Here is a 26113-nt window from a genome sequence, read left to right as displayed (position 1 = left end):
GTGTTTTTAGTTTAGTTTACTCTAATAACCTTGCTGCTGTCTGATTTGAATTTGATTGGCTGATAGGAAATGGGCTGCATGGTATGACGAAGTGACGCGTACGATGTACATATTAGGACATACATCAGATGGGCTCCTGAGTGGTGCAGTGGTCTAAGCCACTGCATGTCATTGCTAGAGGTGTCACTACAGACCCTGGTTCGATTCCAAGCTGTATCACAACCGGCTGTGATTGGGAGCCCTGTAGGGCAGCACACAATTGGCCCAGTGTCGTTAGGGACTGGCTGGGGTAGGCTGTTATTGTAAATAACAATTTGTTCTTAACTGGCTTAGTTAAATAAAAATGTACATAGGACCCACAAAATAGCTATGTTTAACCTATGTGAGCAGTAATCGTGGTCCAGGAGTGTGTGAACAAAGGACAGAAGTTAGTATTACTCTTTCATATGAACAGACATCCTAAATGTGAATAGACATTAGACAAGCACATAACATTCCCAAGTATGCTTTAAACATGGAGTGATTTGTATTACTTTTTAATGTGTTTTTTTTCTTCTCAAACAATAAAAGCCATACCGTAAAGCAAATCAAAATACATAGAGGTTCTGTACAGGCATAGTAGCACATTCACACATGTTAAGTCTAGGCGATTTCCTCAAAGTGGGCACACATACATCAAAGGAGACGTCTTACACAATTGGTTTTTGTTGACAAACATTCATTTTGTGGTAGAGGGTGATTTACTCCACAACCATTTATCACAGGTTGATCATACACAAATGCAGAATCTACCATGTTTTTTTGCCACATATATTGTTACAGTTGTGACTATCAACACAATAAATACGATTCTCGTTGAAGAGGAGTGAATAGTTGAACAAGCAAAGAAGCCACGGGAGAAGAGCTTGAGCTTGAACAGAACATACGTAGTTGATACAAAACATTGAGTTAAAAGAAGTGGACTGAACATGCAAACTATTTCTGTGTATTTTGACATGACAGAATCCCATTTATAAGTGCGATGTATTTTTATTTTTTTACTGGAGTATATTTGATCATTTGCTACCCTGCTCCAAACATAATTGAATTGAAGGACATTCACAAAATAAAAACGGCAAAATATTGCCCTAATATTTGGGCATAAAAGTCTTCCTCATTCAGTAAATGATCATTTAAACTCAGCACTGGCCATTTGAGTATTGCGTGTCTACTAAAGGCCATTGCTGAAATCACAGTTGAAACTCTACAGTAAAAACAAAATGGGTAGTCAAAATGTGTTTTACCACATGAGGGCAGTAGGCCCTATATAACAAAATGTGCAATTGCTCAGGAAAATACTTCTGGTGGAGATTTACTAATAAACCTGTGATGATAGATTGAGGATGTAATCAAGGAAGTAATATTTAGCCTCTACACCTTCTGAAAACATACACAGCAAGTCTGTTTACATGAAGTAGTCATTTCAATCATCTCACTGTTTTGCCAACTACAAATATGGGTGTTGATATTTCACATGAAAATATTTAAGTGTTTAAGTCTGACCATTCCATTTTTCATTTGGACATGAGCGTAAAATATCGTCTCCATTTAGGACGAATCCATGACTTTTGCAACAAAGGACTTTCCTAGCCGCTCTTTCTCCCAACTAACAAAGAATGTTTCCTACAAAGACGAAGTAATGCAGTGGAAAAACATACTCAAAACAACAAGAACAAGCTTTAAAATGCATACACTTTACACCATATATATTTTGATGCACTTTTTTTTTACTCTTTCAGTAATCTTGATGTAGACTATACAATATATGTATACAAGTAATATGAGTTAACAGAGCGACAGAGCAAAAAAATAAATATTTAGAAGTTTTATATATATCTATATATGTATATTTATATGTATATAGCTTACTTGTGGGTATGATGTGGGTGCTTACAAGTTTGACAGGCTGATGTGTAGGGATAGTGGCCTTTCTCGATCTAGACTAAGATGGTTGCAAGGGTAGAATATCTGCAAACTTCCCAAGGAGAAGAGAGAGAGAGAGAGCTTGATGCTGTAGCAGTGACAACCTGGACATAAGCTCTCATTGCCCAAACCCGTCCGCCATTCATAAATCAGCAGTGAACTCTGTTCTTCTATGATGCTCATACATGCACAGAGAGGAGTGGCAGTTTTTCAATGTTAAACACACAAAGGGTAACCATTCAGCCTAACCAACATTTCTCCATAGAGGGGTGCACATTGCAGGTTGGTCTAGAAGTAGGGTAACAGCAGATTTCAGCTACCAAAGATATTATGGGGTTAAAATACCACTGTGTAGGTGAATAGTTGGACTGAACTGGACAAGCTTCTATCTATCCTCCATCCGTCAAACAGAAGAGGGGAAAAGAACAATGGAAGTTGGAGGAGAACAGTGTGTTTGCCCATTACAAATTTGGTCTGTATGTAGAAGAGAGCAGGTATGCTTCTTTCTTTCTCTTTCCATTTTTTATTACAGAAAGCAAAAAACAAAACAAAAAAAACAACATTTCAGGCCCCAAGTCATCTACGCCTTACCCAGAAAGCACTCCGTGATATTTACATTAACTCAACTCACCAGCATGCAAAAATGTCCTGGAATACGCTTTGCGAAGAAGGCAAAGATGCAAACTCTTTAAGAATAACATACATACAGTATCAGTACTTGTATATAGAAAGAAAATTTAAAATATTTTTTTTTGATTAATACTTATTTTTTTTTTTTACAAAATATAATTTCCAACAGACCTTCCGACAGTGGAATACTCACCCCTGGCTACTTAAAAAAAAAAATCTTTGGTTGACCGGTCCAAACGCCTGACAGCTTAACACTTCTACGTCACACAACCTTACTTCTTCTTCTCTTTTTTTAACAAACCATGCTCACTGACATCATCATTGACATAAATGTATCCTTCCTGTTCTTGTGTTACCCTGCTAGAGAGATCACAATGGCCCCCCAAAGCCAACATCCCACATAGCCACAACCACAAACTGCACTTCCTCTATCCCCCTAGTTAGCGCCACACAGGAGTCCTTCCAAGAAGCACACACACGTGTGTAAACACCACGTGCACTCACAAGTAAAAGACAAGATCAGAAGGAAAGAGGTGACACACAAGATCAGAACAAAATAATACAGACAAAATCCAAAATAGAACATACATTTCCTCCGTGGTTAAAAAGAACAAAAAAAAAAGAAAAGAAAAAAAACAGGGATCGTCAAAAGTTCAGCTCATTGTTTCTGCGAGCCGATCATCACCTTGGAAACAAAGTTCACGATAGCGCTGGCGGGCTGATCGGGGTCCATCTCAGCAAAGAGGTGACTGACGTTGTCAGTTGTGCTTCCTTGCTTCCGAGCCACGAACCCAAAGAACCTAAAAAGAGAAGGGAAACTGTCAATGGGTCTCCTCCAATCAGTATCTTCTGTTTGGCTCGTTCTGAGTCTGAGAGGAATGGATTGGTGAAATTAATCTGTAGGACATTATATGAATCATGTATGGAAAGTGTGTGTGTGCGCACCAAATGGGTTTGAACCCTGGTTGTCTTCACATCACAAAACTGTGTTAGCCCACTGAGCTAAAGCCTATTACTTCAGGCCTTAGGCAAGTTAACTCATCACTCAAGCATGGTCCACCCACTTCCATTATCATTAATGCTTTTCTGTATACATTTAGAGATATCGTTACGCTCCATTTTTGTTTTTTCCATCTCTATAGTTATGTGGTCAATCTCTAGGGGGTAAAGACACACCATGCCACTGTTATCATTTTTACTTATTTACTGCATTCATGTAACCAGGGCCTGAAAAACTGAATAAGAAGGTACTTTACATACTACGTGCATTTCACATGAGCATGCATCTGAAATCAACATTTTGGACCCACAGCCAGTGTTGCTGCTTTACCAGCCACTCAGACAGCTTTTGTCTGGAGCTACACTACTGGTCAAAAGCTTTAGAACACCTACTCATTCAAGGGTTTTTATTTCATTTTTACTTTTGTCTACATAGAATAGAATAATGGTAAAGACATCAAAACTATGAAATAACACATATAGACTCATGTAGTAAGCAAAAAAGTGTTCAAAATATATTCATCTTTGCAGCAATGCGACCATGATTCAGGCAGTCTCCTCTGAACAGTTGATCTTGAGATGTGTCTGTTACTTGAACTCTGTGAAGGATTTATATGGGCTGCAATTTCTGAGGCTGGTAACTCTCATGAACTTATCCTCTGCAGCAGAGGTAACTCTGGGTCTTCCATTCCAGTGGCGGTCCTCACGCGAGCCAGTTTCATCATAGCGCTTGATGGTTTTTGCAACTGCACTTGAAGAAACTTTCGAAGTTCTTGAAAATTTCCGAATTGACTGACTCTCATGTCTTAAAGTAATGATGGATTGTCATTTCCCTTCGCTTATTGGAGCTGTTCTTGCCATAATATGGACTTGGAATTTTACCAAATTGGGCTATTTTCTGTATAACCTTGTCACAACACAACTGATTGGCTTAAGAAGGAAAGAAATTCCACAAATTAACTTTTAAGAAGGCACACCTGTTAATTGAAATGCATTCCATGTGACTACCTCATGAAGCTGGTTGAGAGAATGCCAATAGTGTGCAAAGCTGTCATTAAGGCAAAGGGTGGTTATTTGAAGAATCTCAAATATAACATATTTTGATTTTTAAAAAACGTTTTTGGTTACTACATGATTTCATAGATATTATTTCATAGTTTTAATGTCTTCACAATTATTCTACAATGTAGAAAACAGTAAAAATAAAGAAAAACCCTGGAATGAGTAGGTGTTCTAAAACTTTTGAACAGTAGTGTATTTTGCTTGCCCTGGCTGTAAACGACAAATGTCTTATATTAATGATTATGATATTGTCATAGTGTTTGTCTACTTGATATACTGCCTTTAAAGACAAAAGAGTTTAATCCAATTGTGCCCTAAGTCTCATAACAGTAAATTCACAGGAACTATGATACCGGAGTTTAAAACCTCAAACCATGACATGTTAAACTCTAAAGGTGTGACTGCCAACGCTTGGTTTTGTTGGCATAACCTGCCCAGTCACCTATCCATCCATCTATTCCTCCTCTCTGAATCATTGGAGGGGTACCTACAACCTTTCTTGTTTCCCCTCATATCATGGCTGAGCTCCAAAATATGGAATACCTAGGATAGGGTAAGTAAGGGTAAGTAATCCTTCTCACCCCTTCCCCCCCAAAAAAAAAAAAGATTTAGATGCAAGTGGCTGTTCCACTGGATGTCATAAGGTGTATGCACCAATTTGTAAGTCGCTCTGGATAAGAGCGTCTGCTAAATGACTTAAATGTAAATGTAATATCACCTTTCATTTGGCGCAGGTCAAGAACTGATGGTAAGTCTGTCTGAGTGAAATGTTTCTCCCAAAGACCATGGAGGTCAAGCTAAACAACTGATCTACCTATCCCTAGTTCTAACCAGTGAAAACCATCCTCGGACAACTAACTGAAAGTATCAAGCACCTCCACCGGTTAGCTAGTTTGCTTAACTTTCTTCAGTGGCAAACGTTGCTCTGTAACTCTCAGTCAAAGTGGTTGGGCTATAAACAGTATATGCAACTACATAAATAAATATACTATGTTTAAGTGTATGGTACTCAGGTGCATGTATACTTACTTGGCTGTGCCCCCTTCAGGTTTGTTCCACCTGTAGAGAGAGAAATAAACAGTATTCTATCAGGTAACATTTTGTATGATGTATTCATAACATATAATATTATGAGGTCAAAGGCCCCATTCATTTAAAAAAACAGAGATTGCTGCTTTTTGATTACTGCCCGCGTACATGGGTGTGTGTGTGTGTTTGTATGTGTGTGGACAGCATTAGTGTGCTGTAGCTCAGTTTATACAACGGGTGGGTCTAATGATGAATGATGATTGGTTAAAACCGCATTCCAGCCGGTGTCTATTCCACAAGTTACCACCGGCTAAATCTATGACATTAAATTGCCTATTTACTCCGTTCCATCTGACGTCCCAATCCACTGTCTCATCAGCCCAGCCAGGCAATTTAGAAACTTGATATCCACTATAAAAAGCATCTAGACATTATCTCACATTTCTTTTAGTTTTCAGCAGCAGGAGATTTGTATAAACCTTGCTGTCTGTATCTCTGACATCTGCAACATTGTTTCAATATTCAAATTCCATCTACAGCCGTCTCCTAGTAATGAAGGTAGGGGTCGGGAGTTGGGACGAGACAGACAGGCAGGCAGCATTTCCCAGCCAGTCAAAATCATGAATCAGCTGGCATCATTTTTATGGATGTATATACAAAGTAATGTTAATTGAAAAAGGTCAAACGAAACGAAGTGGAGCTAGTTTGCAGCTTCAATTTGAAGTTATTGTGAACAACAGTGTCCTGACGAGAGAACACATTATCCTTGACGGGCGAACTCATTAGCTCATTGTTATGGATGTATCCAAATAAATGTCACTAGAAAACTGCTTAAACAAATGCAAATGATGCTACTTTGTTGTTATTCTGGCTGCACTGTTTGACGTGTCTGTAAGTTCGCTGTAGTTGGCTAGCTAGCAAGCAAGGTATAAGAACGTTGCCAGACAGTATGGCAATAGAACATTTAATACGAACGACTGGATCTCGTCCATAGATACAGAACAAATAGACTGAACGACTGGGTCATTTGACCATCCGGCTTGGGTAGCAACTATAGATTTGTGTCGGGGCGATCTGTGGATGGATGAAATAGTATGAATAATTTAATTGACATATTTTCTTTAAAAACATTATTTGAATCATTACTTGAATATGCTGGTAACCCGTTGCATAAAAGTGATAATTCCATCAAAGCCGGTGTTTTGAGGTTATATTGGCACCGTTTGCCGGCCCATAACTTCATCTAGGGCCTAACAACACCCATGCCAATATATCCTCCAAACACCGGCTTCGATTGCATTGTCACTTAAGTAGACTCACTTTCTCTCCTGAGGGTCGATATCACAAAATGTGACAGTGTTGATGGGGTAGTGGCGCCGGAAGAAAAGCCTGTAGGGAAAAACTATGTTTCAGCACATTGCAATATAGCAATTCATAGGCTACTGCGTAACTAGCTACTACAACGCAAGTTGGATTGAACAGAGGCATAAATTGTAACCCAGAGTGAGCTCTATATGGAAGTCAGTTTCAAATATGTTTTATTGTTGGGCAGAATTACAAATTCTGTGGTTATTCTCTATTTCATACACAAATGCCTGTGCATCCTACTCACTTCCTCTGGTTGTCGGTCAGGGTGATGCCTTGGGCCGACACCTTGAAGTGCACGATGGTGGCGGTGGGCGGGGACACGGCAGCCTCCGTCTCCGAGATGGCCTTGGCGACGGCCTGAGGTCCCGTCAGAGACTCCATGTCCACCGAGTTGATGTACAGCACATTGCATGCTGGGAAAAGAAGAGAGAGGTGTAGCCAATCAGAGACAGTGCATTTCACACTGGAAAGAGGCGAGAAGTGATGCCATGGGCTGTCTGGTTCTTCAATGATACAACAGATATGGGTTTTGTTGTATTGTTGTCTGTTGTGAAGTGACATGATCAATAGTTTACAATTGTTTCATGTATAGGATTTATCATGTATGCTTATGATCAGAGAAACATGATAGAATCTATTACAAAACTCCATTCATCAGTGTATACTATGTAGCACAGCAGTTTAATGCAAAAAAGCAATAGTACATTCTTGACAGTTTTCAATGCAGTTAAGCGAATCATTTCATACATGGAGACAAGACATATATCACTTTGGTATTAGTGGGTTTATAGTTCTGCACCTCAGCAGATATATATATATTTTTAAAGACATCTGTATTTCCATGCAACACATTTCCATTGCTCTAAGGACGGCACATGCATTCTGGGACAAGGCTGGGGGAAAAAAAGACATCGGACAGAAAAGCTGGACAGGTGCATTGTTGTTGTCTATTAGATGGAGAAAGAGACAAACACACGGGCGCGCCCACACACACTCACGCACACTCATGCACAGACTTCTGAGGTAGACATCAGGGATCTGGGCTAGAATGCAGCAGTCAGGGACCAACAGTCACATATCAGGAAGACAAATTCAAACGAAAGGACACAGGGTTTACCATGGGAGTCAGCAGGGGCCCTCTGCCCTATAATGACACAGAGGTGATGTCACCAGTGGGGGGAGAACAGTGGAATGGTTCAGATTATGTCACAACAAAAAGTCATTTCGATTATCTTTCTGTTACGTAATGCTCAGCAAAACTGCTGACTGAGATATTGCTTCTTACCGGCTCCTTGTTTGAGGAGTTCAGCTGCTGGGTTGGTTGGTGTGGCAATATCCGGCACATCCTCGTGGATATCTGAAACGCAGGAGAAGCAGATTCTGCAGAAATTCTTCACACCACACTGTTGTATGTATCCATGTACATATTCATTTACGAATACACGCACGCACACACACACACACACACACACACACACACACACTCTCCTGGCCTCACCTCTGGTAGGTATGACCAGTTTACAGGGCAGGGCCTGTGGAGTCATGGCGTGCTGGTACACCAGAGCGGACAGACATCCTAGAGAGACACCAACACAAAGAGAGATTAGTATTAGCCGTGCCAACAGGACAAAGTTTCTATAAAGATTACATATCCTGATCCAGACATGTAGATCACACACCCTGGACCCACACTTTCACACATACCCCATTCCCACACTCACACTGCTCATAGCAACACGTTCACTCACCCCATACCCACACTCACACACCCATGGTGCATTTCCACTATGGATTTACCCCACTGTTTTACCAAAAAGCCTCAGACTTTTGTGTTATTAACTCCACGGCCCAGCTCCTGGGACTCAGTGGGCCATGCTCCTAGGACTCAGTGGGCCATGCTCCTAGGACTCAGTGGGCCATGCTCCTAGGACTCAGTGGGCCATGCTCCTAGGACTCAGTGGGCCATGCTCCTAGGACTCAGTGGGCCATGCTCCTGGGACTCAGTGGGCCATGCTCCTGGGACAGTGGACCTGCTCTGACTTGGTGCCAACGAAAGGCTGTCGCTATTTGTGAAAATGGGTTTATGGGTTTATACGTTTAACACCTTCTCACAACTGTTTTAATTAAGCAGAGGTTGTTGATTCTGCTCTTCACAAGTCCTCACTCTCAGCCCTATCTATGGAAACACTATTTCCTTTGTATAACATCAGGGTGTATATTGTAACACTTGTGTTACAGTCAAAAATCAGCAACAGTGTCTAATTTAACCCCATATCCCTCCCTTTAGAAAATTATCTGTCACGACATGGCCCTTTTGAACAGCTGTTCATGTTAAAAGCATTAGCATAGTTAGCATAGTGTAGTTATCAACTGTATTACAGTGAATCCTCTCTTTGTCTACCAAGCCGTCATATCGGCTTATCCCACTAGGGACTTTCAGTGTATTATATCAGTAACCAATTCTAGGGTTGCTAGGGTTCGTGCAGATATACAATGATTTGTGACATTCAGAATATGACTGATGAGGTAATAATACATTAATAAGTGATTGTAATCGATAAGATATGAAAATATCTGAAGAATTATATTCGGGAAATTGTAACTCTATAAACAACAGTTTCCTGTGGTGCCCCGACTTCCTAGTTAATTACTATTCTGTGATTCGTTGAATTACGGAATAATTACACATGGAGAATTTCATTGATAACATACAGTCTTCACATTTAATGACGGCAAACTCTACGACAAATTCAATAAGTAGTCTAGAGGATAAGGTTACTTCAAGAGGCCCATTTTTAGACTGATGCTGGCTGACTTGTTAAGTCATCCCTAAATGTGTGCTTGGGCCAGTAGCCATCTTCCTGTGGTTCTCAGTAAGAGGAGTCTAACACACACATGCATACAGTATTTCATATTTAGATTTGACACTGAAAATTGCCTTCATTTAACAACAGCTCAGATATGGGAGGGAAGGTCGCTCGCTACCAGCTCTGGGTTCAAATACTATTTGAAATAACTGGCACTGCAGGCAGGCAAATGAAAACGTATTTTAAAGTTTTCAAATAGTATTTGAACCCTGGTCTGGAGCTAGCTAGTCTCCTCCGCACCTTCTCAAGATGATCTTACACAAGGCTCCTGTAGCCTCATGCTTTGCAGCTTACGTACGCCACCCAGCCCTATGTTATCATACTTTTTTTGATCTTGCTATCATTCTTTTGCACCCGAAGAATGGGGGAAAAAAAGCCTTGTCCCTTATGCTGATAACTCCTTCCAGCCCCTCATTTATACACATGCAGTGGTGTAAAATACTTTAAAGTACTATTTAAGTATTTTTGGGGGGTATCTGTCCTATACTATTTTTTTTTTTTGGCAACTTTTACTTCACTACGTTCCTAAAGACAATACTGTACTTTTTACTCCATACATTTTCCCTGGCACCCAAAAGTACATTTTGACAGGAAAATGGTCCAATTCACACACTTATCAAGAGAACATCCCTGGTCTTCCCTACTGCCTCTGACCTGGTGGACTCACTAAACACAAATGCTTAGTTTGTAAATGATGTCTGAGTGTTGTAGTGTGCCCTTGGCTATCCGTCAATAAAAAACAAGAACATTGTGCGTTCTGGTTTGCTTAATATAAGGAATTTGAAATGATTCCATATACTTTTGATACATAAGTATACTTAAAGCCAAATACTTTTAGACTTTTACTCAAGTAGTATTTTACTGGGTGACTTTACCATTTACTTGAGTCATTTTCTATTACGGTATCTTTACTTTTACTCAAGTATGACATTTGAGTACGTTTTCCACCACTGTACACACACACACACACACACACACACACACACGGAATGTGGTCTGCGGATTAAATTAGAGGGGGATACATTTGAACCATACTAAATTACTTTAACTGATCCCATACTATAATTAGGATTACACATGATGGGCTGGGAGAACGGATACTCTTTCAAAGGCTGGGACACGGGGAGCACAGAGGGGATCAGAGTCATTAGACCAACACAGCCAAGAGTAAGAGTTAGTCACCCAACCACATCATGAACCTCATGTCTGGAGCGCACTCCTCCCCCGTTACACAATCTGAGAAACAAGCCATGTTGTTGTCAGAAGGACCGGTTCTGATAGGTCTGAAAAAAGATTCTATCAACGTTCTTGAATCCTTCTGTCCTCTCCCCACTTCCCTCTCAAAACATCAGAGTGAAGCGAGGAGAGTATTGGGGGAGAATATCCGTGCAGAAGAAGAACCTTGGATCTCCTCCTCCACTGTTCTCCTCTCTTCCCTCTGTGTGCGTGTGCACATAGCCACGGGTAAGATGGGTTCTGAGGGTGCTGTAGCACCGCTTGAATGATAGGAATAAAAAAATAAAAATGTTTGGGGAAAAAATAATTTTGTTCACAAAAGTAGTGCACTGGGCCTTTACTATACCTGTATTAGCAGACCCATATAGCTGTCTGTAGTGCTGGCCCTCCAAAAATGTCAGCACCCCCCATCAACAAAATAAATCACAGCACCCGCACCCCCAAACTACTTACTGCAGCTATGCGCATGCATATGTGTGTGTGTAGGGGTTAAATGTGACTCACCAAAGTAAGGTTCGTTGGGACATCCCTTCAGCTTCACTCCCTTAGGACTTGTCTCAATCAGGAAGTGCCTCACCAGCTCATTAGTGTTGTCACCAGCTACAGGGGCCCCCGAAGGGCAAAACAATATAGGGAACACAAAAGAACAATACACCGATGAGCCCATTTATGGTATGTAGACATCACCTTATATGGGGAGGTATTATATATTATAGTTTTTATATAGGCAATGACTTCTTTCGTTACCCCACCTGACAACAGGCCAAAACAGAGACTAAAATATGATATTTAATGGAATGTTCTAGGATGAGCTAAGTGGCTAGTTAAGATTGGCCTCTTGGCAGAAAAATAAACTGTGCTTACAACATTCTCCTCTCTTCGTGTGTGTGTCCGTGCGTGCACAGTGTTGACCTAGAACATTCTCTTCCCTTTGTGTGCACACACAAAGAAGGAGGTTTACTCAAGGGTTCTTTGGGAAAGGTGATGGTTCTAGGTCTAACCATAATGACTTTAGCTCATCATTGGTTCTTTACAGTTCACAAAAGGGTTATTTGCTCTTTTAATGATAATTAAAACGTAGGGTAGGTGGCTCACTAGAATATCTTGGGGCGTGGTTTGCGCTCAGACCTTTTTTGTGCAACCGTGAGTGAAAGTGTCATTCCAGTTTATCTAATGTGTTATGTTATCAAACATTATGGCCAGTGATGGTGTGAAAGACTGAGAACAGTTGTATCAATTGAGAACGGTTCACTAAATCAGTCAGTGGTGCTAAAATTCTCTCCTCCCGGACCACCAGCTGTGCCAGAGGTACAGTAAGTAGCTCACTCGATTCAACGTGTCAATTAACACAATAACACCTACAGATTTTTAACATTATAATATGGCCCACCAGAATATAAAACCCTGTATGGTTCTTCAAAAGTATCTAAAACACATTTTTCAGATTGAGAGATGTTCTTTAAAGTACCATTCTCCATAAAGGTCCAATATATCTGTAACGATGGCAGAACCCTTTTTTGGTGCTATAAATAACCTTTTTATATAGTTCTTTATAGAACCTTACGAAAGGGTTAGTTATAGCACCATAATGGTTCCATTTAGAACCTTATGAGCATGGTTCTTTACAGAAACTTCAAAAAAAGTGTTCTATACAGCACCAAAAATGGTTCTGCTATGGTTACAAGCCAAAGAACCCCTATCTGGTACTATTAAGAACCATTATGTTTGTTTGTGTGTGTGTGTGTGCGCACAGGAAGACGTGTGCAGGCGTCCACGTGTGTAGAGGAGACATTCCAATCCACTCCCAGTCACCCCTGCTCTTCTAGGTGTTATTGGAAACATCACAGGCACCTCATACCTTAATGACAGTACTAAGACCCAGGGTATATGTTTAGCAGTGCTGATCGACTGTACAGCCAGACTCTGCAGGAGTAACGATATGCTTTCATCGGGCCCCTCAGAAACACATGATCCACTTCAGAGTTTGTTGATTGAGTGATTTAATACGTGAGAGTATGTGAGCGTCATACAAAATGTGATTGTTCTTTGTATGATTTCACTGTGGACTGTATGTGTGCTTGTGTGTGTGTGTCTCCTTATATGTAGGGCCACAAGATGACACAACATCACAGAGGTGTAGAGGGCTAATCAAATTTTCCATCAGCAATTACAGGTACAGTATATGAAAGCTGGAGCCCAGTTGGTGATCCAGTACATTTTACGTTTGAGTAATTTAGCAGACGCTCTTATCCAGAGCTATTTAAAGTTAGTGCATTCATCTTAAAAAAGCTAGGAGAGACACCCACATATCACACTCATGTGTTCATAACAAGTGGGAAACTTGGAAGTACCTTTCTTGGTCTGCTGTACAGTGGGAGGAGGAGAGGCCACTTTCATGGCCAGGCCATAGGCCCCTCGGAAGGAGTGACTGTCCCGAATGACAAAGGCCCCGGGCTCTCTCTCTCTCAGCAGGCTGATGGCTGCAATACACAATAATACATGATTCAATAAAATAACACTTTATGTATCCCCTCAGGGAAAGTAAGAAAGTATTGCCAGATCATACATTCCTTTGGATATAACACAGAGAGGAGAAGAATCAAGGACAAGGAAGAGGCAAGGAGAGGTCTTTGGGGGAGAGATGGAGGGGTGAAAAATTATTCTGAAGAGGTGAAACGGGGAGGGTTGAAGGGCGAGGAGAAATAAAGGGATAGGTAGGATAAACATGGAAGAGGGGGAAGGAGGAGAGTGGGAGTCGGAAGGGAATGAGGAGGAAACTTTCCTTGAAAGGAAGGAAGACCTTTTGTGATCCCATATTTCAATGTAACTATGGGGGGGAAGTTATTAGCTGTTGTCTTGTTCAACAAAACAACATGTATTGCATCTCTAACATGCAATTCTATGTATCCCTATATGTCAAATTATGACATTTCATAGACTCTGTAAGTAAGATAGATATACATTAGATGCAGATGTTCCCTAGCCACTTAGATTAATGGAGTATGTATGGTGTGTGTGTGTGTGTGTGTGTGTGTGTGTGTGTGTGTGTGTGTGTGTGTGTGTGTGTGTGTGTGTGATGTCATCGCAGCGGAGCATGTGCTTGTGTTTAAGGCTATCTCCATTGACATTTTATTCATTTAGCAGACGTTCCATCCCAGATGATCTAATCCAATAAGAGAGTGTGAGCAGAAGCAGATGTAGGGGCCAACAGCAGTGACCTCACAGTGAAACATACAGCAGAAGAGAACAGAATAGGGTCATTTAGGACATCTGTGTGTGGAGAGGATGTGTCAGAAGAATCCAAAAGGGTTTGCATCAGACACACATCCTAACTCTCTCCTGGTTACTAAATAAATAACATTCTCGGCCACATTTTACCTTAAATAGGTCTTATGCTTGAGGAACAACTAGTGGGATAACCAAGGTAACTGTTCTGTGACAAGGTAGTATTTAAACTCTTAGAAAAAAAGTTGCTATCTAGAACCTAAAAGAGTTCTTTGGCTGTCCCAATAGGATAATCCTTTAAATAACCAGGTTTAGTTCCAGGTAGAACCCTTTCCACAGAGGGTTCTACATGGAACCCAAAAGAGTTCTACCTGGAACCAATAAGGGTTCTCATATGGGGACAGCTGAAGAACCCTTTCGGAACCTGTTTTTCTAGGAGTGTAGTAAATACCATTACACAGCAGTTACTGCTTAATACTCTAATTTGTTCCTATTTTCTTGGGAAACTGAATTATCATAAAACCTACTGTATGTGTTACCTTTAATCTCTTCCCTCTATGACAAGAGGCACAATTACCTTGTTCACGGGAGATGTCAGGCTTGTACCAGAACTTGGAAGTGTCCTGAACAAACTTTACATTCAGCCTGGTCTCGGGACTCCCGTCTAAGAGAAGAAAGAACGAGTTGTGTTGAAACCACGTGTAGATTTAACCAAAATCATTTACCTCTTTTCACATGGTGAAATGGCTATGTTTACATGATACTTCGTAAATGCTGCATGTCACATTACATTGAATCAAGTCCAAAGCCTCAATACTCTTATTTATTTATTTTTTACCTTTATTTAACCAGGTTAGACTCGTTGAGATAAAAATTAATTTTTCAAGAAAGACCTGGACGAAGACAGCAGCAGTGATGCTTTCGTGAGGGTCATCCTGACCAAGACCAGATAATCCAATCTACATATCAACTGGACTTCCAAACAGTACATTAACAGCTCCTTATTGTGTAGAGATTAGCGAATCTGCGCTATTACCAAGTTAGCTCCTAGCGTCAACCCTCGCAAACACGCCAGTATCTCTACCTCTCACAAAAACACAGGTATCTGTGACCATATTAGTAGTTGCTGTTTTAACTCTTCTCCCAGTATACTCCAGTATGGAGCTTTGAAACCACTGCAGATGCAGAAATGGCTGCCAACCAAGGCTCTGGGCCGGATGCCAGTTCTATCTGAACCTAGCATCTGGGACTGGCTGGGCTGCCTGGGAGATGCATTCATTCCTTCATCTGCTCTGCAATGTGTTTACGGAGAAAGTAAGTGTGTCCAACTTATAAACTGCCTGCTCAGCTAAAACCATGCAAGTATGACCGCATTCACTTTACTTCACTATACTTATGCTGGCTCTACTCACTTTGTCTGCTTTCACAGAAAAATGTGTGTATGAAAACAGATGTATGTACATTTTACTTACATAGTTAGGTACTAGCGCAATTATAGTTTAGGTATGCATTGTTACATATGTACTGGCAAAGAATATACCAGTTTGCGGTTTGCATATGTTTCATAAGCAATGTATTTGTAAAATAAATATATACATGTTTTAGAAAGAAAAGCACATTTTTTGACCATTAAAATAAAATACAATTATCAGAAATTCAGTGTAGACATTGTTAATGTTGTAATGCTCCAGATACTCAACTAGCCTAAAGGAGAGTTTTATTGCTTCTTTAATCAGCACAAACGTTTTCAGTTCTGGAATGATAATTGCAAAATATTTTTCTAATGATCAATTAGCCTTTTAAAATTATAAACTTGGGCTAACAGAACGTGACATTGGAACACATGATGATTGATGATAATAGGTCTCTGTACGCCTATGTAGATATTACATTAAAAACCTGCCGTTTCCAGCTACAATAGTCATTTACAACATTCACAATGTCTACACTGTATTTCTGATCAATTTGATGTTATTTTAATGTTTGTTTTTTATGTTGCTTTTCTTTCAAAAACAAGGACATTTCTAAGTGACCCCAAACTTTTGACCGGTAGTGTAAATTGTGGCTAAACACATATCATACGTTTACCCTATAAATATAGTTACTGAGAAGGTAAAATCAGTTTATTAAGTTGTTATTATCATGCAGTTTCACATTAATTAACCGCTTTAAAGAATATACAGTGCCCTCTGTAATTGTTGGGACAGTGAAGCATTTTATCTTCTTTTAGCTCTATACTCCAAAAGTTTGGATTTGAAGTCAAACAATGACTATCAGGTTAAAGTGCAGACTGTCAGCTTTAAGTTGAGGGTATATCGGGTGAACCGTTTAGAAATTACAGCACTTTTTGTACATAGTCCCCCCCCATTTTAAGGGAGCAAAAGTATTGGGACTAATTGACTTACATGTCTATTAAAGTAGTAAACATTTAAGTATTTGGTCCCATATTCATAGTAAACAATAATTTATTACATCAAGCTTGTAACTCTACAAATTTGTTGGATGCATTTGCTGTTTGTTTTGGTTGTGTTTCAGATGATTTTGTACCCAATAGAAATACTCAACTTTTTACTACTTTAATACACATACACAGTACCAGTCAAAGGTTTGGACACACCTACTCATTCAAGGGTTTTTCATTTACTAAATTTGTACTATTTTCAACATTGTAGAATAATAGTGAAGACATCCAAACTCTGAAATAACACATGGAATCATGTAGTAACCAAAAAAGTGTTAAACAAATCAAAATATATTTTAGATTCTTCAAAGAAGCTGCCCTTTGCCTTGATGACAGCTTTGCACACTCCTGGGATTCTCTCAACCAGCTTCCGCTGGAATGATTTTCCAACAGTCTTGAAGCACTTCCTGCATACGCTGAGCACTAGTTGAATGCTTTTACTTCACTATGCGGTCCAACTCATCCCAAACCATCTCAATTGGGTTGAGGTCAGGTGATCTGATGCAGCACTCCACCCTCCTTCTTGGTCAAATAGTCCTTACACAGCCTGGAGGTGTGTTGGGCCATTGTCCTGTTGAAAAACAAATGATAGTCCCACTAAGAGCAAACCAGATGGGATGGCATATCGCTACAGAACGCTGTGGTAGCCATGCTGGTTAAGTGTGCCTTGAATTCTAAATAAATCACAGACAGAATCACCAGCAAAGCACCCCCACACCATCACACCTCCTTCTCCATGCTTCACAGATGGAACCACACTTGCAGAGTTCATCCGTTCACCTACTCTGCATCTCACAAAGACAAGGCGTTTGGAACCAAAAATATCAATTTTGGACTCATCAGACCAAAGGACAGATTTCCATCGGTCTAATGTCCATTGCTTGTGTTTCTTGGCCCAAGGAAGTCTCTTCTTCTTACTGGTGTCCTTTAGTAGTGGTTTCTTTGTAGCAATTCAACCATGAAGGCTTGATTCACACAGTCTAATCTGAACAGCTGATGTTGAGATGTGTCTGTTGACATTATTTGGGCTGTAATTTCTGAGGGTCTTATTTCTTCTTTTCCTGTGGATACGATCCTCATGAGAGCCCATTTCATCACAGCGTGTGATGCTTTTTGCAACTGCACTTGAAGAAACCTTCAAAGTTCTTGACTGACCTTCACATCTTAAAGTAATGATGGACGGTCGTTTATCTTTGCTTATTTGAGCTGTTCTTAACATAATATGGACTTGGTCTTTTACCAAATAGGGCTACGCTCTGTATACCACCCCTACTTTGTCACAACACAACTGATTGGCTCAAATGCATTTAGAAGGAAAGAAATTCCACAAATGAACTTTTAACAAGGCACACCTGTTAATTGAAATGCATTCCAGGTGACTACCTAATGAAGCTGGTTGGGAGAATGCCAAGAGTGTGCAAAGCTGTCATCAAGGCAAAGGGTGGCTACTTTGAAGAATATCAAATATAACACAATTTGATTTGTTTTACACTTTTACTACATGATTCCATATGTTTTGCTTCATAGTTTTGATGTCTGCACTATTATTCTACAATGTAGAAAATAGTACAAATAAATAAAAACCCTGGAATTAGTAGGTGTGTCCAAACCTTTGACTGGTACTGTATGTGAATTTGTCCCAATACTTTTGGGGGGACTACGTACAAAAAGTGGTGTAATTTCTAAACGGTTAGCCCAATATGGATGAAAATACCCTCAAATGAAAGCTGTCAGTCTGCACTTTAACCTCATAGTCATTGTTTGATTTCAAATCCAAACTTTTGGAGTATAGAGTCAAAAGAAGAAACAAATGCCTTACTGTCCCAATAATTACAGAGGGCACTGTATCATCCTTGAGAATACACTGATCTTCACTTCCTGTTTCGCTGGGGATGTCAGTGCTAGTTGGGGTGCTCTTTGCTATAGCAGTAGCTAAGTTTTAAGAGGGTTTTCAAGGTGGTCTTACCAGACATGTTAAACTTGGAGAAGTCAGGCAGTGTTTGAAAGTAGCTGGTGCTGGGTGTGCTCCCTCCACTCGACATAGGTGAGGACATTTTCCCGTTCAGCGTCCCGTAAGAGAGCACCCCGTTGGGCCTCTCCCCGCTCGACATGCGCCTCTTCTCTGGCAGCTGGGGTTGAGCCTGCGCCGGGGGGGCCGGGCTGCCCTGCCTTAGCCCCATCATCATCCCCCCGTCCAGGTAGCCCGCAGGGGAGAGGGGGAAGGAGGGCGTGGATGGTGGGTGGTATCCTGAGGAGCTGCTCTGTCGGGACAGGGTGCCGTGCCTCTCGTCCGGGGTGGTGTAGCCGCTACTATGCAACATAGGGTGTCGGTCCAGACTCGGACTGCATTGTGACATCTGGCCGAGGGACGGGTGGTGGTCTAGCACCGGACTATTACCACTGCCCTGCTGGTGGGTGAGGGACGGCTGTCGACTCAGCACCGGACTGCTCTGGATACTGCTCTGGATAGGCTGGCTGTAGGTGAGGGAGGGCTGGCGGCTGAGCACGGGGCTGCCCTGGGAGGCCTGCGTCAGGGATGGTTGTCGGCTCAGGACAGGGCTCCTCTGGGGCATGGAGGGCTGTCGACTCAGCACTGGGCTGGACTGTGTCCCCTTGGACACACACGGGTTATAGTGGTGGCGGCCCAACACAGGACTTCCCGCCATTACCATCCCAGGGATCCCAAACTCCACAAAGCCATTGGCAGGAGAGGGCTGGTGGCCCATGACAGGGCTGCCGTGATTGGTGGGCTGGTGCCGATGTTGGAGAGAGGGGCTGTTGGAGTCGTGATGCAGTGTGTGAAGACTTCCTGATCCTGGTGAGGGGTGGACAGCCAAAGGGCTTTCCCGGGGGGATACCTCCGGCTGGGCCTGGGGAGGGCTGGGGTCGGTGGAGATGTAGCTCCCCATGAGGCCATTGGGACCTAGGTAGGAGGGCGTGGTGGTTGGGGAGCACAGGTAGGACAGGTTGGCTGAGTTGGAGCTAAGGTAGGAGGGGGTAGGGGTACCCTGGGCTTGAAGGAAGGGAGATGGGGTTCCCAGGGCCTGGAGGTAGGGCTTGGGAGTAGCGACAGAGGTGGGAGTGGGGGTGGGGGATGCGCCCTCAGAAGGCTGGGAACGGAAGCCGGAGTCACTGGCCGCTTGCGAGGGGATGTTTGCACTGCTGTCAGCCAATTGGTGCTCTCTGAGGGAGAAAGAGAGATAGAGACACTCAAACACAGTGTATGGAAAAAAGACCACAGGAGAATGAACTAAATGCAGTATTAACACCTATGGATCCCTTGCTATCTGTAAACATGTAGTATATTTCAGGAATACTGGTTCCTTACCAATGTCATGTAGTGTAACCAGTGTATGTTTAATGTCATTTAATACACACTCATTGTCCAATTTATTAGGTACACCCATGAAGTACGGTTTGGATCCCCCACTGCCTCCAGAACAGCCTGAATACTTTGGGGAATGGAAACATTGCTCAATTGGTTTAAAGGGAGCTAATGTGTGCCAGGAAAACATACTCCACACAATTACACTACCGCCACCAGCCTGTCGCATTGACACCAGGCATGATGCTGCTTTACGCCAAATCCTGATTCTCCCATCAGCATGACGCAACAGGAACCGGGATTTGTCAGACCAGGCAATGTTTTTCCACCCCATAATAGTCCAGATTTGGTGATTGCGAGCCCACTTGAGCCAATTCTTATTGTTTTTAGCTGAAAGGAGTGGAACTGGGTTTTTTACCCACAGGACTGCTGCCGACTGGATGTTTTTTGTTTGTCGCACCATTCTCGGTAAACCCTAGACACTGCCGTGAGTGAAAAGCCCAGGAGGCCAGCCGTTTCTGAGATACTGGAACCGGTGCACCTGGCACCAACGATCAGCTCAAAGTCGCTTAGGTCACACGTTTTGCCCAGTCTAACATTCAATCTAACAGTAACGGAATGCCTCGTTGCCGGTCTGCCTGCGTTATATAGCAAGCCAGTGCCACGTGACTCACTGTCTGTAGGAGCGAACCATTTTCGTGAACGAGCGTACCTAATAAATTGGCAATTGAGTGTATGTATTAATGTTGTTTGCTTCGTACTAACCCCTCTGAGCTGTGGATTGGGCTGCTGCTAGACAGTGGGGGGTTGAAGGTCGGGGCAGGGTCAGTGGTCGTCTGTCTGGCCAAGATCTCTCTTGGAGGGGTGAGGGTCACAGGTGACCCTGGTGGTCCCCCACCGGCCACCGCTGATCTGGCCACCGACTCCACGTAGCTCCGCGGCTCTGAAGAGATACAGACTTGGCCATTAAGTGTCATTTAATTTCAGTGTGTACTGTCGTTCAGGTGAAGTTGTCTTCACAGGATGGCTGCACTTTCCCCCTAAACAGTGACGATTCTGTTCTTGTGAACATGCCATTATCTATCAAATGTGTTTTCTTGACTGCTTCACTGAATTCAGGAGTAGTGAGTTGTTTGGATATCAAGATTTACTGTACTTTGGGTATACACTGAAATATTATTGACATATTATTACTGACATATTATATCTTTACTATAATATTTAAACTCCTACAAATGGGACTACAGAGTTCAGAGTTAAGCAGTCCAGAGAACTTACGAAGCAACGATAGGCTTTAGGCTGTCGTTAAATTATTCCTCCTTCATTGAAATGATCATATTCAAGTCGTCAGCTGCAGCCCATCAACCAAACTGCAGCATCTTCACCGTTTCCCCATCAGGAGCTTGTCAACAGTGTGTTCGTCAAACAGACCTGCTTGTATGTACTCAGAGACATGTTCTATTGCCCCCTCGACATTCCAATGATGTCCACAAGAGCCTATCAAAAGCACAGTCTGCTAGATCTGAAACCCACGCTAGACAAGAATCTTCTGGAGGGAACAGTATTACCCCCAATAATGACTCCATGGCACATACAGTGACTGAATGGAGCAAGAGGGATGGTGACCATAACAGCAATGAGCAAACACAATACGGAACAAAGAAATTGAGAAAAAGTGCATCGTTGTAAGGAATTGTAAAGTCTCAATTACGACGTAACACCTGAAATGGCTGGAGGACAGTTGGATGGGAGAAGAGGGAGAAAAAGAGTGAGGCTCTGCGGTTGTCTATGACAAGGGTTCTCTGGGGAAGTAAAAAAAAAATGCTTGATGATTGGGGCGATGTTCTTACCTTCCTCGCCCTCACTATTGTCAGCGACTGAGGCGCCGTGACGGACGGAATTCAAAGAAAAAAAGTGAAACAAAGAGTCAAGAACAAGAAGAGAGAGATAAAGGGAGGGAATAAAGGAATGAGAAGGGAGGAAGAGGATAAGGAGTAAGGTAGCCAGAGAAGGGAGGGGAGGAAAAGAGGTTCATGGGAGAAAGAAAGAAGACAAAGTATGATGATGTGATAGATGGTGTAGAGAGGGAAGAAAATTTGTCAAAGTTATATTCAAGCATCTGTAGCTTAACTACAGATGTGTGTGTGTGTGCGTGTGTGCGTGTGTGTGTGTGTGTGTGTGTGTGTGTGTGTGTGTGTGTGTGTGTGTGTGTGTAAGTCAGCGCTGGAATAGTCAGCGCAGAAGGAACTACTGAGCAGTGGGGTCCACATTTCGTGAGCCAAGTCAAACATCCCTCCGAGAGCCAAGCACCTCATCCAGTAATGAGATATTATTGCTCCTGCCTCCGCTAGAACCAAACACTCCATAAAGGCTTAGAGGAGACAATAAAAAAGCGAATGTTCAAAGGAGTCATTTGTTGAAATTATATTTCTGGGGGCTCTCTCACATTTAGCCTGTCGGCTGTGTAAATATGGGACTCGTCGCTTTGAAGACTGGATTAACATGCAACCCTATGAAGGTGAGCCATAAATCAAGCTTTCATTCACATTCCTAGGTCACTAAAATCAACCCCAATATAACCACATATGATACAAAAACACTGCTCAATTTACAAGCACTGGTGATCTCACTGGTGAACGGTTTCACAGAAAATGTATCTCAAGCTAAAGCTAGGTTGCTATGCTAGCCTTTCTAGCCCTCAATGGAATGGTGCTAGCTAGCCACACTCTCTAGATTTAGCCCTATGCTAACAATCGTTGAGGCCTCAAGGGAGTAGATAGATGCTATGTTTACAATTTAGCACTATGCTGGACAATATATACAAAAGTATGTGGACACCTCTTCAAATTAATGTATTCAGCTATTTCAGCTACTTATTTTATTCAGCTATTTCAGACACACATGCAATCTCCATATACAAACATTGGCAGTAGAATGGCCTTACTGAACAGCTTTCAACATGGCACTGACATAGGATGCCACCTTTCCAACAAGTCAGTTCATAAAATGTCTGCCCTGCTAGAGCTGCCCCGATCAAATGTAAGTGCTGTTATTGTGAAGTGGAAACGTCTAGGAGCAACAACGTCTCAGTCGCGAAGTGGTAGACCACACAAGCTCAGAGGATGGGACCCCATCAAACACCTTTTGGATTAATTGAAACGCCAACTGAGAGGCGTTTTTTTGTTAAACTTTATTTAACTATGCAAGTCAGTTAAGAACAAATTCTTATTTACAATGACTGCCTACCGGGGAACAGTGGGTTAACTGCCTTTTTCAGGGACAGAACGACAGATTTGGTTTTACCTTGTCAACTCAGGGACTTGATCCGGTTACTGGCTCACCGCTCTAACCACTAGGCTACCTGCCACCCCAACATCAGTGCTCGACCTCACTAATGTTTGTGGCTGAATGTAAGCAAAGCACCCGCAGCAATGTACCAACATTTAGGGGAAAGCCTTCCCAGAAGACAGGTAGCTGTTATAGCAGCAAAGGGGGGACCAATTACATATTAATTCCCATGATTTTGGAATGAGATGTTTGACGAAGTCCACATACTTTTGGTCATGTAGCATATGTATGTATTATGTATATGTATGTATATGTATGTAAATGTAATATGTATGTATTACAATATTATCAGAAAAAAATCATTATTCTTATACATGCGTTGGATAAAGTGTCTGCTAAATGGCATATATATTATTAGTATACACTGAAAAAATATATAAACAAAACAATTTCAAAGATTTTACGAGTTCATATATGGAAATCAGTAAATTCACTGGGCCCTAATCTCTGGACATGACTGGAAATATGCATCTGTTGGTCACAGATACCTTAAAAAAAAGGTTGGTCAGAAAACCAGTCAGTATCTGGTGTGACCACCATTTGCCTCATGTAGCGCAACACATCTCCTTCGCATAGAGTTGATCAGGCTGTTGATTGTGGCCTGTGGAACTGGAACATGCTGGCGTACGCATAGACCCAGAGCATCCCAAAAATGCTCAATGGATGACATGTTTAGTGAGTATTGCAAGCCATGGAAGAACTGGGACATTTTCAGCTTCCAGGAGTTGTGTACAGATCCTTGCATTATCATGCTGAAACATGAGGTGATGGCGGTGGATGAATGGTACGACAATGTGCCTCAGGATCTCGTCACAGTATCTCTGTGCATTGAAATTGTAAATCAATAATACGCATATCCGTTCGCTGCCGTAGCTTATGCCTGCCCATACCATAACCCCAGCCCACCATGGGGGCACTTTGTTCACAACGCTGACATCAGCAAACCACTCACCCACAAGCTGTCTGCCAAATACAGTTGAAACCGGGATTAATCCATGAAGAGCACACTTCTCCAGTGTGCCATTGGCCGTCGAAGGTGAGTATTTGCCCACTGAAGTTGGTTATGACGCCGAACTGCAGTCATGTCATGACCTTGGTGAGGACGACGAGCACACAGATTAGCTTCCCTGAGATGGTTTCTGACAGTTTGTGCAGAAATTCGTTGGTTGCGCAAACCGACGTTGGAGGCGGCTTATGGTAGAGAAATGAACATGAAATTCTTCGGCAACAGCTCTGGTGGACATTCCAGCAATCAAAATATGATACATCTGTGACAAAACTTCACATTTTAGAGTGGACTTTTATGTCCCCAGCACTGTGTAATGATCATGCAGTTTAATCAGCTTTTTACTACGCCACACCTGTCAGGTGGATGGATTATCTTGGCAAAAATAAATGCTCGCTAATAGGGACGTAAACAGAACTGTCACGGCTGGCTGAATGACTGGACCAAGGTGCAGCATGGTAAGTGTATTTTTTACCTTATTTAAAGAAGAAAGCCCAAAGCTTCACGGTTGGTTTTATGTGCCCTGAACAACTACAAAGTTAACTTCCCACAAAACAGGTGGGGGAAACAACGAGACAGCTGGCCCTGATTGAGAACCATACCAGGCCAAGACATAGAAATACAAAACATAGAAAAAAGGACATAGAATGCCCACCCTAGTCACACCCTGGCCTAACCAAAATAGAGAATGAAAAGCCTCTCTATGGCCAGGGCGTGACAACAACATTCAAGAGAAATAAGCTTTTTGTGTGTATGGAACATTTCGGGGATATTTATTTCAACACTTTACATGTTGCATTTATATATATTTTTTTTTTACAATTTGTATATTTAAGTACATTTACACATACCCAGAATTTTACTTGGTGATATGGTGCTGTTAGCAAAAAAACAACATATTGAGACAGACTACAGACAGACAAATTCACACAAAGTTTACATACAATATACTAACTAAGATGAAGTGAGCATAGCACTGTAAGATTATGCTAACATGCTAGAGGCTACATTATGCTATGCTTACAGGCTCTTCAAGCCCATGAGTGAAGCACAATGGCTAACAGGCTAAGGAGTGCTTGCTCACCTGAGCCACTCTGGTTGAGGTGGATCTCAGCTGGGTTGTGGGGTTTGAGGCCCAGGGCAGAGAGAGGGGTCTTCATCAGGCCTGGAGGGGAACGAGCTTGGCCTAGCAGGAAAAGAGCACAACACGACTTAGCATTTAGCATGCTTCACTACAACAGTCTTAGCAGCAAACACCTGTGCTGTTCATGTTGTAACTGTGTATGTGTGTGTGTTAGCTGGTTTGGGTCTATGTAAGGTATGTAACGGTGACTAACCCCATTCCGTACAAATTTGCGCCACCGCAGCATTCAAACGAGGCTGCAATGAAAACTAATGGGACTGTGGCAAATGTATTGGCATCCAAATCTGGGGTGTGAACTAAGTTTTGATTCAGCATTGATTTTCATGGGAATGGACTAATAGTATTCGAGAAAAGACAGATCCCTCTGACGCGGTACGTTACATCGTGACGTGTCACTACGTAACGTTGGAACTCATTCGGTGTCGTACAGCCTCTTTCCACCAGGTGTAGC

The 26113-nt window shown here is 42.0% G+C and overlaps 1 protein-coding gene across 14 annotated transcripts in view; it reads right to left on the bottom strand.

The window, feature by feature from the left end:
• Positions 1 to 520: 520 nt before the first annotated feature.
• Positions 521 to 26113, bottom strand: part of tns1b (tensin 1b) — a 287235-nt gene continuing 261642 nt past the window's right edge. For 13 of the 14 annotated variants that reach the window (XM_052522076.1, XM_052522083.1, XM_052522080.1 and 10 more), the window contains 13 exons: positions 25603 to 25704; positions 20930 to 21107; positions 18806 to 20022; positions 14956 to 15042; positions 13505 to 13633; positions 11658 to 11753; positions 8549 to 8626; positions 8336 to 8407; positions 8168 to 8194; positions 7295 to 7463; positions 7003 to 7071; positions 5683 to 5712; positions 521 to 3392 (listed from right to left, as the gene is read on the bottom strand). In XM_052522076.1, coding sequence (XP_052378036.1) covers positions 3251 to 3392; positions 5683 to 5712; positions 7003 to 7071; positions 7295 to 7463; positions 8168 to 8194; positions 8336 to 8407; positions 8549 to 8626; positions 11658 to 11753; positions 13505 to 13633; positions 14956 to 15042; positions 18806 to 20022; positions 20930 to 21107; positions 25603 to 25704 — 2396 coding nt within the window. In that variant the 3' untranslated portion in view covers positions 521 to 3250. The remainder of the gene's footprint in view (positions 3393 to 5682; positions 5713 to 7002; positions 7072 to 7294; positions 7464 to 8167; positions 8195 to 8335; positions 8408 to 8548; positions 8627 to 11657; positions 11754 to 13504; positions 13634 to 14955; positions 15043 to 18805; positions 20023 to 20929; positions 21108 to 25602; positions 25705 to 26113) is intronic. The other variant, XM_052522079.1, reaches the window with a different exon arrangement.

The sequence above is a fragment of the Oncorhynchus keta genome, chromosome 7, assembly GCF_023373465.1.
Source record: "Oncorhynchus keta strain PuntledgeMale-10-30-2019 chromosome 7, Oket_V2, whole genome shotgun sequence".
NCBI classification, from domain to species: Eukaryota; Metazoa; Chordata; class Actinopteri; order Salmoniformes; family Salmonidae; genus Oncorhynchus; species Oncorhynchus keta.
This window is presented reverse-complemented; position numbering and strand designations above follow the sequence as displayed.